This window comes from Mixophyes fleayi, chromosome 6 (assembly GCF_038048845.1).
Source record: "Mixophyes fleayi isolate aMixFle1 chromosome 6, aMixFle1.hap1, whole genome shotgun sequence".
NCBI lineage: Eukaryota > Metazoa > Chordata > Amphibia > Anura > Limnodynastidae > Mixophyes > Mixophyes fleayi.
This window is the reverse complement of record NC_134407.1, coordinates 198,103,434-198,121,270: the sequence shown is the minus strand read 5'-3', so window position 1 is coordinate 198,121,270 and position 17,837 is coordinate 198,103,434. Positions and strand designations below refer to the sequence as shown.

Here is a 17,837-nt window from a genome sequence, read left to right as displayed (position 1 = left end):
GTACACAAGTGTATGAATGAAAGCCACAGATAATTTTCACACGTCCCTTTTACTTTAAACTGGATAAAAGACAATTTAAGAATTAAAATCATTTTTATTGCTGAACCTGCTTTTAGGAGAAATCTATAACAAAAGGAATATATATTTATATATTTTAGCACATACAGTAAATGAGACTTATATAATCAGGTAACAATACAAAAATGGTCCTCTTTATGTGACTAGACGGTACCTCTCTAGGACACCAATCTCCAGAGCCTAAAGGTGCCAGCTAAGATAGAACTGTACAGAACTTGTGTCTTCAGATAGATGGCGATAGCACACACAATGGAAATAAAACAAGGTGCGCTATTAATATTTCACTTCACACTGGCCTGCTTCAAATCAGATAGTCTACAAAGCTAAAAAAAATCCGGTGGTGGTGATACAGGACAAGATGCAAGACGCAGACACACACAAAGTGATTTGGAGTGACAAAATAAAATCCAATATATATATTATAGTCAGATCCTGCGGGAACGTGCAGTAAATGCCCAACTACGCCCGATAAGAACACCCTGCCAGAAAACTGCAATCGTTTAAAAACGCCCAAAAAAGTGTTGACCCCAGCTGTGTATTAAGAAGCTTGAAATTTTCCTATGCAATGAAGCAATTTAAAATACATCTTTATTAATTAGCATTAAATAAAAATAATAAAATTCTGGGGGGCTCATTAGATTTTGCAGGGATAGAACATGGAACTGTACCACTAAACAAAAGACAAACGTAATTCAATGCTGACAAAACTCCAATGAATAGTTGGGTTGTCTTATAAAGAAGTCAGTAACTCCGCCTTGCTATACTGACCTTGGATGACAATACTCGTTCCATAGTTCAGGACTCTGATCTAGCTTTCTCCCAATCTGCCCAGCAAATTCTCAGATTGTGCCGGCTAACCCTGCTTCACCCCCCCTTCCCCAATCCTGGCAGTGCGTGAACTTCCCAAAAATGACACACTCTTCACTGATCACCAAAGATATCAAAGATCAGAAGGAAACCAGATCTGAAGGCATCTCCTACCCTATATAAACCTTTCATACCACACCAGCAGTAGACTTGCCGATTCCTAAAGTCCACAGTGTCACCTTACTGGATCACCCCGACAACACAGGAGTGAGATGGTAGGGGACCCTTCTAACGGCCCCGCCAAACTGAGCTAAAATCAAATCTTATGAGGTTCGAAAGAAACGTATTCTAGTTTTGGAACAACGAATACCAAGACTACAAGAAGAGAGGAATAAAGTAGGGGAACTCCAGAAAGACAGTCCCTGCATTTGCGAAATGTGAAGACAGGACACCATTGTGTGTGTGACCGCAGAGTAAAAACACATTGAAAAATACAAACCATATTTAAAAATAAGAGAAACAAAAAAGAAAAGCTTTCACTGGTACAAGCTACCAGGCCCCCCACCACCCAACAACAAATAGCTTTTGGTGCCAGATACCAAGCGATGCTCAGCCCTCATTACAGAACCACCGCTCACAGGAATATCACACAGATAAGCGGTCGCGGTTTTCCATGCGTACAGAGATGTGGTGTCGGCCGGTGCTAAATTGATCTACAGGGTTAAACTGGGGGGTGGGGGGCTCAGAAACGCCAACACGAGACGGACATCACTTGTTTTTTTTTCGGTAGCTTAGTCTTAGTGGCCGAATCTACTCTTATTCGACAACCACCAGTTAAACAATGAAATAAACATTCTTACAATTGTTCCTACAAGCAGTGGCTTGCTGTACCTGAACAGCTACTGGGGCATAGGTCAGCAACTAACCCACTCAGCTCACTTTATTCCTACATGGGTGGCACCAGGACTTCCCTCCACAGCAAGAAGAGACTGGCAGCTCAAAGGTTAAGAGGAAATAGAAAATGACTTCGAAATTTAAAAAAGAAAAAGAAGCTGAGACTTTCCAGCTTGTCCTTGTCTTGAGACTGACAGGGGCGGTGGTGCCATGGCGAACAAGCAATCTGCGGAGGTGGAGGTACGGTGGTGACGCATCGTGGAGGTAAAGCGGTGCAATGGTGGCGTGGTGCACAAGCTATCTGCGGAGGTGGAGGGTGTGGGCAGGAGGGGGGGGGGGGGGGATTCAGACAGACAGTGACACAAAGCTGTTGTACTGCTGGATGTTTCTCTTCAAGATGTCTGAGCAGGGCCCCAGGACACGTTCAAAGCGTGGGCGGTCCAGCTTGACACACTTCAACGGTCCGCGGGCCACCACGGTGGCTGCTCGTGGTCGGTTCATCAGCAAAGCAATTTCACCTGGAAGGAAATGACGACAGGAGTCACTTAATGTAGATTACATGGTCCATGCAACACTCTCTGTATAGTTGTCAACTGGGAAGCAACCAAAGGCGCATGCTACAGAACATTAGATTAGCGTTTGATTGTTTGGGGCTCTGACTGTTCTGACTGGTGAAATCCATCACAGGACCTGCACCTGGATGTAGTGTAAAGAGAAAGCAGAGGGGGCGCCAATTAGCACAGAGGGTAGGTTTCTCAGGTCGTCTTTATAAGGCAGCTATGTAAATAAGAGAACATACACTCTAGTGTACAAAGAAAGATGATGCTTACACCTCTGCTTCTGGGAAGGGAATAAAGAGCCATCCTTTCCGCTTGTGTTTGGTCACAATGTATATGCAAGCTGGGACTATTACAACAATACCATTTTGTTGGCGGTCAAGCAACCCCTCTCCAGTCAGTGGGGTTTCTGAACATTATCGCTCCCCTGGACTCCAGCATAAAGACGTAACTCACCAAAATAATCCGAAGGACCCAGTCGGCCCACCTCCACAAACTCCTCGTTCTCAGATCGACGTTGGAGAACAGCCGCCGTACCCTATGGAGAACAAATACACCGAAACCGAAGGTTAAAAAATGCAAATTAGAAAATGATTATTTAAAGTTATTGGGAAAAATATTGAGATGCCATATTATTGGGCTGGAGCATGAGATAGGGATTATATGGCATACTGACAGAATGACCATTACAGATCAGCATGGAACACAGCGCCATCTATAGGCAAGGTCGAAATCACAGACAATGCGGCTTCCCATTGGTCCCCCTACCCAGAACCCTGCTCTGCACCACTGTAGGTGCTAGTACAGCTTAAATCATACATTGCAGAGTACGTCCATATACATGAACAGGCCGGGGTTATACACGGTGACTAAAGGCCTCTCACCTCCAGGATAATGAAGAACTCATCCCCAGGCTCGCCTTGCATCACTATCTTCTGTCCGTCCTCAAACTGGACAGGTTCTAGAGCGTCTGCTACAGTCAGCCGTTCCCACTTGTCGAGTGATTCTGTAGAGTGCAAAAAAAAAAAAAAAAGAGGGGGAAAGTTGAAACATTACCACAGAAAACCTCTAATGTGAACATGGTGGTAGACAAGACTTGTCCTTTAAACACCAATTTGGAAGGTTGGAAATGTAGAAGCAGACTCTGTTATAACAGCCACACACCATCCAGAGAAGCTTTAAATGGTTGTATAACATTCATGTAGATCACTAATCAGCTCTTAGGTGGGCAGAGTATGCTGGGACTTGTAGTGGCACAGGAATCAAAGGTTTATAGATGGAAACAACACATTACAACAGCCCACTGGTGGGGAGTACACAGCAATTCACACCTCGTCAGAACCATGGCTTTGCTTAGAAAATGTAGTGAGGGAAATAATAACTATATGAAAGTACTAAAGATATAAACAACAGGAAGCTCAGCGTGTAGAGGATGCTTTTGGTCTATGAACAATCCTCGGCACAGGATCTAATGGTGAACAGATAATGAACTGGGGCAGATTGCTTCACACTGAAAATCTATAAATTAACAAACCTAGCTAAAACGCAAAGACCTTTATATGTGTTTATCAAGTCTGAGATGTGCATACTATCCGTGGCCTTATCCAAAAGTATTAGAAATAATCACCTCTCGGTAACACAGAGACACACACAGCATTCAATAACTCACCTAGAATAGACACCTTGCTCAGAAATTCCTCATACATCTTTCGTTTCCGCAATGTACTCCCCTGGAATAAGATCACACATTAATACACAGATTATGTCTATGTAATTGACTTCTTCCAGATATCTAAAGGTAGGCAGACCTACCATAAGGATTCGTCTGTAACTGTCTCTGTCAATTCCCCACAACTTAACATTGGTTTTGGCTTTCACTGTGGCGGCTCTAGGAGTTCCATAAATCAAAGCCAGTTCTCCAAAGCTGCCACCCTCCCCGATACTGGTCATCCACTCATTGCTGACATACACCTGGAAAATAAAACATTTGTAGGATCTACAATACATTGCAGCCAATTCCCAAAATACAAGATTTCTTTTACTTAAGATTCAGTAAGACAGCAGTCGCACTCAGGCCGATCCTCTTATATACATTGCAAGACAAGCTGGGGCTATACGGCGCTGTACACCGACAGGGCAAGACAAGAACGCTTACAGTTTATTTCTCCCTATAAACTGCCATTGTCATGGCTAGAATCAGACATCAGTGAATGTGTCATGGTTCATGCCACTGGATAATGTTGCACTTAAACAGATCATACCTGAAGAGCTCAGTGACTTGTGATAGAATGCCACCTTTCCAACAAGTCAGTTCATCAAATTTCAGCCCTACTAGAGCTGCCCAGGTCAACGGTTTGTCCTATTATTGTGAAGTGGAAACATCTAGGAGCCACAACAGCTCTGCCGCCAGGCAGTGCTGTTACAAAAGCTCACAGAACAAGTCTGCCTACTGGCGAATAAAAATAGTCTGTCCTAGATTGCAGCACAAACTACAGAGCTCCAAACTGTCCCTGGAAGCAACATCAGCACAGGAACAATTCGGCAGTTGCTTCATCACCAAGCGACCAGACAAGCCTCAGACCACTTTATGCAATGCCACACACTGATTGGAGTGGTGTAGAAGCACACCGCCATTGGACTCTGGAGCAGTGGAAACGTGTTTTCTGATGCTACTCTTCACTATCTGGCAGTCTGATGGATGAATCTGGGTTTGGCAGATACCACGAGAACACTTCCTACCCGAATGCATACTTCCAACTGTAAAGTTTGGTGAAGGAGGAATAATGGTATGTGCTGTTTTTCATGGTTTGACCTGGGAATGTCACATAATGACATTCTAGAGAATTGTCCACTTCCAACTTTGCCACAGTGCACAAAGTGAAGTCCATCGAAAAATGATTTCCAGAATTCGGGTGAGAAGGAATTTGATTGGCATGGACAGAGCCCTTCAACCCCATTGAACGATTTTGTGATGACATAGAACTACAACTTCGAGCCAGGCCTCATCGCCCAACATCAGTGCCCGACCTCAATAATCCTCTTGTGGCTGAATGGGAGCGAATCCCCACAGCCATGTTCCAAAATCTAGAGGAAAGTCTTCCCAGAAGAGTGGAAGTTGTTATAGCAGCAAAAGGGGGACCAACTCCATTATATTTCCCATGGTTTTGGAGTGAGATGGTCAGCAAGCACATATGGATGGGATATCCGGATGTCCATATACTTTTGGCCACGTAGTGTACTTAAATAAGTACTGATTGTCAGTTCATATATAGTTATGTTTTTAAGCAGGTCTAGTCACAACAATAAGACAAAATTATGAATAATTTGAAAAATTAGCCATGTAAACATGCCGGGATATTTCTATCATCTACACATTGCTAGCTATGCTTTATAAAAAAACAACGCTATGTAGTAATATGGTCACCCTTGAACCTCCCCTGCAGATTGGTCATTCAAAGCCAATACATCTTTTTTTGTGATGTATAATGTTAATTGACCAAGCTGCTGCACACATTGTTGAAAAACTAGTTAAACAAATTACAGAATACTCACATCCATTTCACCTTGGTCGACAACATAAAAATTATCTCCTTCATCTCCTGCAAGAAATTACAAAATATTGATGGAGAAACAACAAATGCTAACAGGGACAGAAGAAAGTGAGGATCGACATAGAGTGTTAACCCCACTGTATCACATCTTTGTCAGAGCCCCGCTTCTTATCCTGCCGTATCATTCCTCTGCCAGAGTCCACGCTTCTCATCCTCCTGCATCATTCCTCTATCAGAGCCCCGCTTCTTACTCTGCCGTATCATTCCTATACCAGAGCCCTGCTTCTTATCCTGCCGCATCATTCCTCTAGCACAGCCCCGCTTCTTATCCTCTGCATCATTCCTCTATCAGAGCCCTGCTTCTTGTCCTTCCGCATCATTCCTCTAGCACAGCCCCGCTTCTTATCCTCTGCATCATTCCTCTATCAGAGCCCCGCTTCTTATCCTCTGCATCATTCCTCTATCAGAGCCCCGCTTCTTATCCTCCTGCATCAATCCTCTAGCAGAGCCCCGCTTCTTATCCTCCTGCATCATTCCTCTAACAGAGCCCCGCTTCTTATCCTCCTGCATCATTCCTCTATCAGAGCCCCGCTTCTTATCCTCCTGCATCATTCTTCTATCAGAGCCCCGCTTCTTATCCTCTGCATCATTCTTCTATCAGAGCCCCGCTTACCCTGCCATATAACTGACAGATTTAGCGCTTACGATTTCGTATTGCCCCTTTGAAAAAAAAAACCAAAAAAAAAAAAAAACCACACTTCTTACCCTGAAACATCTCCTCTCTGATAGCTTACTCTGTATAACCCATATGACAAAGACCATCTAACCGGGCTATACCCTCCATCAGACAGAACACCCGCTTACCCTGTTGTATCACAGTCTCTCCGGCAATATATGTCACAGAAAACATGGCATCAAAGATGTCACTGTAACAAGAAAACACCATGTACACATTTGGATCATTATCTGGCATTGAAGTAATTTAGGGCACACGCATGTTGTATGTGCAATCAGCTGGAGACTCAAAGGGAAAAACTGCTGCCTGTTTCCATCAGATACAACATGTTAGGGTAGCAATAGTTTCCCTATATTACAGCTCAAACCTCGCCCACCCCACCTATAAACACTGCTTTGTAGCCAGACAAGCTCAGAGATATCCATCTTTACCCATGTTCTGAATAAATGATTACACAGGAATCTAACTGGTACTAGTAGAGGCTAAGTAGAAATCAATTCAAGAAAACAATTACACCATAATATTAACTGTGAGCCTAGTTTGCACCAGGGACACTACTTAGAGTATATATACACAAACACACACACACAATTAGTGCGCCACTATACCATTATCAGACATTCCTAATATCAATTCCGCACAGGTGATCTTACCTCCTCTCATTGTCATCCAGATGAGCAAACAAAACATTCTTCTCAATGGCCTTAGCCAGAGCAGCCATAGTCTTGTAATCTTTGGGGATCACCTGCAAGGAGCCGCAATACAGGTGTCAGACACTGGTGTAGTGATGTAACAAAGGCATGTCGCATACAGGAAAGATCAGTTCCCATCATTTTATTACCAAAATGTCATATTACATCCAGCCACCTTTAGTACATAGCTCATCAGCATGGTTGGGTTATTATACCTGGATGGCCACGGTTGGACTATCATAAGGAGTAAAATGACCACTGATAATAATAATAATAATAGTGCAATACACAATATTATTTATTTCACAGCTGGAAGCCGAGAGCTTGTTTACCTTGCGGACGTACGAAGCAGCATCTTCCTCGGTGTACACCTCAGCACTGATTGCCCCACGGCGTCTCCGGCCCTTCACCACTGGGTTCATGGGTGGGGGAGGGGAGATCTCATCCTCACGAGAGTCAGAGCGGGAGCCCGATTTCTGCTGGTTTACTGACTGTTTAGCTTCCTCCTAGTGCAAGACAGAAGGAGTAGTATTAATTGTGACCCATTTGCTGCCAGCATTGTCTGGAAGTGAGTGCACTGCGGCTAGGTAATGAGAGCCCGGTTCTATGAGTGGGAGTGTACACCCTGTGGATAGGTCTTTACTCACCGTTTTCTGGGTGTAGTTAATAAACTAGAGAGAAAGGTGAACAGGAGATAGGAAAGATGAGCAGTAAAAGGTTTAATTATGGTATGGTGTGCTGATACAAGATAAATAATGTCGGTTGAGGTTGTTATGAAAAAAGTTAGCCTGGTCCAATAATGTCTGTGCCTTGTTCAAAAACGAAAAGAGACTAGACAACAAACCCCTTCCTCTCCTTTAGTTTACAGCTAACCACAGAACAGTCAGCACAGACTGTTGGAATTGGCTCTGGTTTCCAAATCACTAATAAGCTGTCAGTACAGCGAAGGAGCCTACCTTTTCCAGCCGCTCAAAGTACTCTCTGAGGAAGGCCATGGGTTTGTCAGGCCGGGCCGTGCATAGCTGTACAATGCAGTCTTTAAGCAGCTGCTGGATGTTGTGTTTCTGTACATAGTGCTCACACTCCCGAAGGCTGCGATCCTCCTCGCTGCTAGTACTGCACGATGCCATGGTGCTGGAGCTGAAACAAAGGAAAGAAAGACAGCTATTTATAGGAAACAGGAGCAAGCTGTCCCGGGTACTAGCTGACATCCATGTATAGAGCTAATCTGTATAGAACTTTGGAGACAGGGTCCCAGGATCTTCTACAAAACATCCTCAGCAGCGATAACTTTGTAGTGCCGCCCCGTCATGACATCATCCCTGAGCGACTTAACACAGACTGCGTCACAAAATAAACCCATTTACAATAAATTACAATAGAAGCTTCTTTATCTATAACTAGAGATAAAAACATAAAACTAACTAGTGAAAAGCATGATTTGTAGCCATGAACGGGTAGAATTTATACATAAGTATATGCACAAATACTGACTGTCACATCATGAAAGACAAATTTATTAACATGTTGTTCCTGGTCTTGACAGTTTCATTGTTTCTATTAGTTGCCAAAGCCACGCAGAGGACAGATTACAATAAATGCTCTTCAATGATTTCATTAACAAGCAGTTCTGTCTAAATGTCAGCAGCATTCAGATGTTCTTACTATTGCAAAGCAAAATGACTGGCGTAAATTATTGCCTGAACTGAAATAAAAAAAATTTTTGCTGTACTTTTAAGCTGACCACACAGACTGATCTTGTTGCTGCATGAGCACCAGGTGACAGGACTAATATCCAATGGGTGAACAGACGTAGTGACCAGATTAGACAAGACCCACGTCTCACTAAGCAGCTGGACCACTGGAGCATGTTAGTGCGGGAGGAAGATGAACGCACAGACCACTAGCAGTGATCTGCAGTCATCTTACAAGCACATGTCCAATAATAAACCAAGCGATTTCAATTATCATGATCGCTTTCAGGCTATCCGGACAACTGCCAGCGGCCGGCTGTGTTACCACAATGTGCATGGCCAATATTAAAATACTGCCAATTGGTTTATGTCAGCTCTGCCAGTTTAAGTCCTTATAACCATACCGACTCTCTCCATTTCCCATTACCATAGTCTAACATTCTCCATCTGATATTTCTAATGTGCACTCACCTCTAGAACGACATGATGGTCACAAACTAACATAACAATCAACTTGGCATGACTAACATCAGTCCATGAGAAATGGAACATATATGGCTGGCGGATGGTTTGCAAACACAACCTTGAAATTCCCGGATGTCCCTTTACACAATGTAGATTGAGAACTGAACATACATAGTTGGTCTCATTTATGAAGCACCCTTGATGAGCTTCACAAATGCCTTGGGGGTCATGTGTCAGGGTGGTCTGCACAGAGCACACCAAAGGGTCTTCCTACTTGCTGTTCCCTGGAGACGCCGAGTTGAGGGGAGGCCACAAAGTCGAGAGTACAAAGTGTGAATGTCAAGGCCCGCTTCCTACACCTTCATAAACACCCCTTCCAATAAATACATTTTTCTATAGCGCTACTAACATACCCCACCTCTTTGTTAAGCCTCACGTACGGCTGAAACAATCCATGAAACAGAGGAGACATCAGGAATGTCTTTATTACATGTGGCAGTCTTCCGTGTGTGAAGCTTTTTATTGCATTGCTCAAAGCGCACATAAAAAGTTGCATACAGCGCCATCTTGCTCCACAAACCAAGTCGTGGGGGGAACCGGATCTTGCACTGCACATGCAAAGATTTTGGGTTTCGGAAAGTACCTTTAGTATGGCAGAAAAGACTCCACATGAAGAGGTCAGATACCACACCGATGTCCAAGGTCATTATAAACAGTAACACCCTGCTTGTTATGGACAAACAATGTTTCCCAGGAAGTGTCATTTATCAGATAAAACAGCTTCCGACACCTTCTACCACTGAGTTACGGGAGCTAAACACAAATCTTACCACAGAGCAAGGCTAGTACCACCAGTACATGAAACAGTACTCAACTAGACACTTAAGGCTCATGTAGAAGTAACGCATATAAACATGCCGTCTGTATGAACCCCACCTATGGGAGCCCTTAAAAATGAAATGACAAGATAAGGTGTTTTTTTCTTGTGCTTTGAAGCACCGTCTCTCTACTACAGATCGCTCAGTATAACCTGTCACAGTTACTGCTCTCCGAGCAGAGAATCAGTCTGTGACGGAGCATTTCACAATTCGTCTATTAGAAATCCTTTGACTTGCTTACTCACAACTGCTAAAGGAGATTATACGCTGTACTCCTTTGTAAACCAACTTCTCAACAATTCCACACTTCACATCAGTTCTGTGACTTGAGTCTGTCCCATTCTATTTCCTTCTGTCAATCTAGCGGAGACAAGATAATACTCTTATAATACATTAGCTTGGGGGAAGTGGCCTAATATGATATCTGAAGGCAGTGGGGGAGGGGTGTGTATCATAAGTGTGCGGTAAGGTCCAGAGAGGTCACTAACTTTGCTCATAGCTTGTAGAGAGGGATAACACAAAATGTCTAGCATATACAGCATGCTCTAAAACTGTCACTCTGGAAAAAGAGGAACAAAAAAGCAGTATAAACAGCTACATATCATGGTAACAAATTACAGGATTTTATTTCAAGTAATTTTGAAACAAATACTTCCTACAAAAGCAGCAGTTTTAAAATTATTGGACCACCTATATTTTTTGTTGCAAAAAACAAACAAAAACGAATAAAATATCCAATTAAACTGATCTTATACAGGTTTTTCACCTGATTATCAGGCCAATCACACAATAAACGACCGCTCAGTCCGATATCGCATTGGCGTGAATGCTCCAACGATGAACGATTATCGTTCCAAAGCAAGTTATCGCTTCATTTGATTTTATAAACGAACTAAAAATCTCGTCCAACGATGGAAGGATGTCGTTCCAATTCTGAAGTGTGTATGCACTGATGACTGGCCGTGTAGGCAGATCTCCACAGTTTAGAGTCACAATCTTTCAGCCCTTGGTTATGACAGATGAAAAGCACAGATCTGAAGGTAAAACGTATATAGTGTGTACACATGAATCGGCATGCTGATCGGGACTTACAGTCATTGGTAAAATCTATAACGCTATTGCATCGATAGATATTTTCTGTAGTGTGTACCCAGCCTTAGCCTGGAGTCTGACAAACATAATTACGCACACAAGAAGTTTGAGGTTTGTGATCAACAATATAGTAAATTGCACACTGTCCACTATGACGAACCAATGTCATCTCAGAAAGGCAAAGCACAATTTAGTTTTAGGATAGGTGTGTGTATGTATATTTATGTATATTTTTATACATGTCTATCAAGAAAACATTTAAAAAAAGAGTAATTAAGAGGTCTTCTGATACAGAGCCAATGGATATTTTGATCAGTAGACCAGTGTTCTATTATTGGGGAATTTGACATAACATTTAATGTTTTTTAGCAACCCGCCAACTATGCACCGATTGATGGTAACAATGCACTGTCCAGGATGCTCACATAAGCATATCAAGTCACAGGGAAACCTCATTTACATTTCAAATATAATACTACACAGCAATGATGCAGACTTATCATATATCTATACTTTGTATTGTGTTTAAAAGGAACCGGTCATGTTTGGCTTAACACCTGTTTTACATAGCATCTAATGCTCTATGGAAATGTACAAAAAAATCAGCGGGCCCTATAGGCTTATGCAGGGACTGTGTGCATAAGGCACCATATCCGTCCCAGACACTGCAAGCCAAGTGCCCTGGGTTGAGTATAGTGCATAACATTAGCATACAGGGTGCACTGAATTTTCTGTGCTCTCCCACAGAGACAGGTTCTGTACTTTGTATTTTCCGAGAGAGTGTTGACACAGGAAACAGCATAAATATTTCATAGCTTTTTGGGCGCTGATCAGGGTAGGAATCTCTGGACTCACAGAACCAGAAGTACGAGTCTGTTAGCATGATGCCAAGGCTTATTTACAACGTGGGGCAGGCCGGGGTAGGTGCCAGGGGCCCAGAATCCACAACAAAAGATTGCTAAACCCAGTTAAGACATTCTCAAAGGCTGCATTGATTCAATAACAAACAAGTCACAATACAAAGTCCCACTATGAGCTAGTTGTGGGACGGTTTTAGCCGTCACCACAAAACACGGCACTGCTGACGTGTGACAAGTCACCCTCTTTCTATTGTAAGTCAAGAAACAAAGTGTCACCTCTTCATAAAACCATTATGTAAGGATGTATAATTCTCTGTATTCCTCTCCCTAACTTTCAATGTAACTTTCTGTTAATACTGCCAGAATGTCTGCCAAATCCACTTCCTCTATTTACATAGAATGTTGTTTGTCAGATAGTTACAGGAGACTGAAGAGAATGTAAATAGAATGTGGACATAGAGGACAGAATTCTTCCAGCCAATGACAATGCTTGGTGCACTAAAGAGCAGATATTACCCGGAATCCCCGCTCTACACTGTTCACTCTCCAAAATGCTGTCAGGAAGGTAAACAGTTCATTTACTTTGTTTTTATTTATTGAGATATTCATCACAGTTTCTATTTAAATGAACAATGTCATTACACACTTTAAAATTCTCTGTGCAACTGGGAAACACCAATCAATGATCCTCATTTCTCATGGCAGCTGCAAAGGAGGAGTAGTCTGTACATTTCAGCTCTTAAAGGAAACATTCTACATCTAAATAAATTAAAGCAAACAGCATTCTCCAAAACAGTGCATATACTTCTATCAGTACCTATAAACAATAATTGTCCATGTGTAAAAAGTATTTTTGTTAAAGTCGCTCGAATACCATCCAGGTTTCTCCGTTGTTATGACATGCAAACAAAGAGAGATGGAAACTCCAATAGCGTTATATCGTTAAAACAATTTATTCTAAAACAGATAAAAATTTAAACTTGCATTTAGTAAGTCGTAACGTGCATATAACGGGTTCTTGGCAATCCTTAGGTCCAGAGACTCTCACTGTAGTTAGGGGTTAGACAGCGCTTTCCCCTGGCAGCTCGTCAGCTGTTTCTGACTGCTCGATGCCTCCGTGACTTCCGGGTTTACTGTCGCCTAGTGACCGTCCTCAATCCTCATTGGACCCTACGCGTTTCGTCAATTCACTTCATCAGGGGTAAAGTATATCTCTTAAGTCTCCGGCCACATCTCTGTGTATAAATCCCCTAAACCAGTGATGAGCCATAGGCCTTTTTACCTGTGCCCTCCAGAGCTTTCCTGCTTTGTCACATTTTGTTTTTGTTATAGCTTGTAACATTTGTTTAAAGTCCCTACTGATATGTTATTACATATAGGGGTCTCTTTCTTAGATTAAATGTATTATATTCAAAAGATTACTGAGATTAAGGGCAATGTGTGGCCCTTTTGATGGCTAGAGGGCCACCCATGCCACCCCTAAATGGTTTTTGGCTTGCTGATCACTGCACTAAACACTGCATTTCTGCAAGTCTGCCAAGCTGTCACTCAAAGACTGCCTGCTCAGAGAAGCACCTCTCCCCTGCACAGATATATGTAGTGCTCTATAAACACTACAGCTATTCCTTGTATATCAAGTGGATTAGTGTACATATCATGTATATCAATAAAGAAAATGTCAGTATTAATTAAATAACAATACTTTAAAGAAACTTGTTAATTTATTAACTTTCAAGGGCATTTCAAGTTGATGAATGTATGAAGGTTTTAGTACACGGTACCTATGAGATATAGCCCTGGTAACAGAGGACACTGTGACACTAGTATTTTAACCCCTTCTGTCCTACGTTTTGGTTTCCTTTATGAACTTTAATAGATACTGAATACCAAAGTAACTGAAATACTCTTCAAACCTAACGAACGCCCCTATACTCACAACATTTAATCAAATCATTAAGTATCTGGATAATTTTGACTGTATCTGAATTATATAAACTGATTTCAAGCTTTCTAGTAGGACAGATGAAATCTAGTCACTGAAGGCAGTTTAAAAAGGCTGGTACGGCTTTTACAGTAGTAAAACAAGAATTTAAAGGAAAAAAAATATCAAAATATAAATACTTAAACTCAAATTTGCTGCTGTGACACAGTATTTGACAATAATAAAAAATTTCTGATTAAAAAAAACAAAACACTTAAAAACCAGGTGTTAAAAAAAAATAAAAAAACTGAACAATCACTTCTGAAAATAACCCTTAAGTGACTAAGATGTATGATCATATAGCAAATTCTCTGGTGTATGTGCGTATTAGTAACACCAGGCCACATGAACTGCAGTCACAACTGTCCACATGTCTCCAAAAGGTCATTAATGTGACATCATAGAACTACCTTGCACTACAGTTTCTGTGAAATGGACCAGCAACATCCCGATTGGCCATTCCTACCGTCCGTCCCAGCACACTATTATATATTGCCTGGACATATGGGAACTTAAAACTTACAGCGAGGGAACACACACCAGATATTTCCAGAAGCGATATTGACCAGCAAATAGTTTACTTACTAAACACACCAGGCAGAGACAGTGCCAGACTTTAAAGGAAACTTGTCAAGCGTCTGGAACACTGTGTTTAACCTCTTCCCTGGTAGAGAGGTCAACATTACTAAAATAGCTAAACAAAAGTATGTAAAATATCTAGAGAGCTGTAAATAAATAATATAGTCTCTCCTGCCAATAAATAATAAAACTTATAGATCTATCAGTGCTCAATATGGATGGAACTAGTACTACTGAAACGTAATAATTTCTAGAATACCATTGAGCAACAACAGGAAGGATGTTTTTTTTTTCCTTAAAGAGTCTAAGGACATCACAGGATATCCACTAGTCACGAATCCATGCAATTAAAGACTCCGTTGCAGTATTCAATTACATAGTTAGGGAGATTGAAAAGACACAGGTCCATCAAGTTCAAACTTTTGTAAATTCTAAGTATTTCAATCTAGAGGAAGATCAATCACACAGCAAGAAAATCAGACTGCAAAAGTAATCATCTATTCTGTGACAACAGAGCAAATAGTTCAAATACTGTACTTTATATCACCTCTCCTGTAACTTCATATTTATTTCATTTTACCCCACTTTAAAATGCCAGTATTAAAAGGATCAAGGTATTGCAGCCCACAACAGTATATCGCAATAGAAAGTGGATAATCCATCTGAATATATATGTTATGCAAAAGATAAAATGACTGTATAAACATTAACTCTCAGGTTAGTAACATGGTGCATCTAATGCTTTCTATAGAGATGTTTATCCAACCACACAGACTGACAGTTCACTAGAACAGTGTCCAGCGTCTCCTTTCTCACATCCGATACATGAAATACAGCCAAATTGCTGCTAACTATCCTCAATACAGGCCCAGGGGCACCCAACACAAAGCCCCCAGCACTGTCCCATATCACCAATAGCAGCAGTAATCACTAACAGTCCCTCAGTCCCTGAACTCTATCGCTTGACAGATGTTCAGGGTACCCCAATAACTACAGAGTTGGGCTCATAACTATCTGATCATTAATACAGGTAAAAGAACCCTCAAAAAAAAAATCCCCCATTACTCACCCTCTCATTAGTACAGGTACAGTACCCCTTCTCCCCAAAAGTAAAGGCCCAGTACTGTCCCCTACTCTATAATATAGATGCATCGTCCGCCAATATTGTCCAACCTCAATACAGACACCCAATAATAATACAGACCCCAGTACTGCTCCCTCTCATAGTGTTGTCAGAAACACTGTATTAAGAGCAGTGATGAACAGTTCATCCTTCAAGAGCCCCCAATACCATCCCCCAGTAATGACATAGCCCCAGACACTGTCTCCTCTCAATAACAGTATAAGTCAGTGGATCCCAAACATTCTCAGTTCAAGACACCCTTAGGGTCTCCATAATTTTTTCAAGGCACCCCTAAGCCAAAATATTTACCAAGAAGTCCCCTGCCTTGCTTACAAACGGCCCTGACCGATGCACCCCTGTGAGATCGCCACGGCACCCCAGGGAGCCACGGCACACAGTTTCGGAACCACTGATATAAGTAATAACTCAGCCCCGAATGCTGTCTCCTCTCAGAAACAAAGCCTACAAAACCGTCTCCCTCTTGTTAACAGTATCTTCCAATGCTGTGTCCTCTCATTAAGTGCCCCCCCAATAATAACAGAGCCTTCAACACCGTCTCCTGTCGATAAACACTGTCCCCCCAATACCGTCTCCTGTCGATAAACACTGTCCCCCCAATACCGTCTCCTGTCGGTGACACTGTCCCCCCAATACCGTCTCCTGTCGGTGACACTGTCCCCCCAATACCGTCTCCTGTCGGTGACACTGTCCCCCCAATACAGTCTCCTGTCGGTGACACTGTCCCCCCAATACAGTCTCCTGTCGGTGACACTGTCCCCCCAATACAGTCTCCTGTCGGTGACACTGTCCCCCCAATACAGTCTCCTGTCGGTGACACTGTCCCCCCAATACAGTCTCCTGTCGGTGACACTGTCCCCCCAATACAGTCTCCTGTCGGTGACACTGTCCCCCCAATACAGTCTCCTGTCAGTGACACTGTCCCCCCAATACAGTCTCCTGTCGGTGACACTGTCCCCCCAATACAGTCTCCTGTCGGTGACACTGTCCCCCCCCAATACAGTCTCCTGTCGGTGACACTGTCCCCCCAATACTGTCTCCTGTCGGTAACACTGTCCCCCCCAATACTGTCTCCTGTCGGTAACACTGTCCCCCCCAATACTGTCTTCTGTCGGTAACACTGTCCCCCCCAATACTGTCTCCTGTGGGTAACACTGTCCCCCCAATACTGTCTCCTGTGGGTAACACTGTCCCCCCAATACTGTCTCCTGTCGGTAACACTGTCCCCCCAATACTGTCTCCTGTCGGTAACACTGTCCCCCCAATACTGTCTCCTGTCGGTAACACTGTCCCCCCAATACTGTCTCCTGTCGGTAACACTGTCCCCCCAATACTGTCTCCTGTGGGTAAGTGTCCCCCAATAATAACAAAGCCCACCCTAGCCCCTCTCAGTAAGTGACCCCCATTACTGCCTCCCCCCACGGTAACAGTGACCCCACCGATGATACAGCCCCCCCTACCTGCCTTCCCTCAGTGAGTGCCCCAGTATAATAATACTACGGTCAGTCAGAGCCTGGTCTCCCACTCGGAGGCCGCAGCCCGCTCCCACCCGCCGTCTCCCACAATAACGGCCAGCACGGTTACCGGAGGGCGCTGCGCTGGGTGTAGGTCAGGTGTTCGGGCCGCTCTCCCCGGTGATCCGGGTGTCCTGGGCCTCCACCTCCGGGTGTCTATTCCTCGCACTCACCGGAAACCGCCGCGTCAGCCAATCACAGCCCACAAGTGACGTCAATGGGCCTCGGTCTGACAGGAAACGGTTACCTTGGCAACGCTCCCCCTCTCTCCGCACCCTTCCACTGCCGGCCTGTCCGACTTCCTCACTACCCAGCATG

At 43.1% G+C, this 17,837-nt stretch overlaps 1 protein-coding gene across 1 annotated transcript; it reads right to left on the bottom strand.

Moving 5' to 3' along the window:
- Positions 1 to 74: 74 nt before the first annotated feature.
- Positions 75 to 17,740, bottom strand: PRKAR1A (protein kinase cAMP-dependent type I regulatory subunit alpha). The gene is made up of 11 exons (XM_075177950.1): positions 17,590 to 17,740; positions 8,272 to 8,455; positions 7,648 to 7,821; positions 7,277 to 7,368; positions 6,752 to 6,813; positions 5,889 to 5,935; positions 4,149 to 4,307; positions 4,006 to 4,066; positions 3,221 to 3,342; positions 2,793 to 2,874; positions 75 to 2,297 (listed from the first exon to the last, which is right to left on the bottom strand). The coding sequence occupies exons 2-11, from the start codon at positions 8,443 to 8,445 to the stop codon at positions 2,125 to 2,127; spliced, it is 1,146 nt and encodes a 381-aa protein (XP_075034051.1). The 5' UTR covers positions 8,446 to 8,455; positions 17,590 to 17,740; the 3' UTR covers positions 75 to 2,124.
- Positions 17,741 to 17,837: the final 97 nt, after the last annotated feature.

Coding starts and splice junctions, on each gene's coding strand:
- PRKAR1A (XM_075177950.1), bottom strand. CDS start 8,445: ATGGCATCGTGCAGTACTAGCAGCGAGGAGGATCGCAGCCTTCGGGAG. Junction 7,822..8,271: donor ACTTTGAGCGGCTGGAAAAG/GTAGGCTCCTTC, acceptor GTCTTGCACTAG/GAGGAAGCTAAACAGTCAGT. Junction 6,814..7,276: donor CTGGATGACAATGAGAGGAG/GTAAGATCACCT, acceptor TTCTTGTTACAG/TGACATCTTTGATGCCATGT.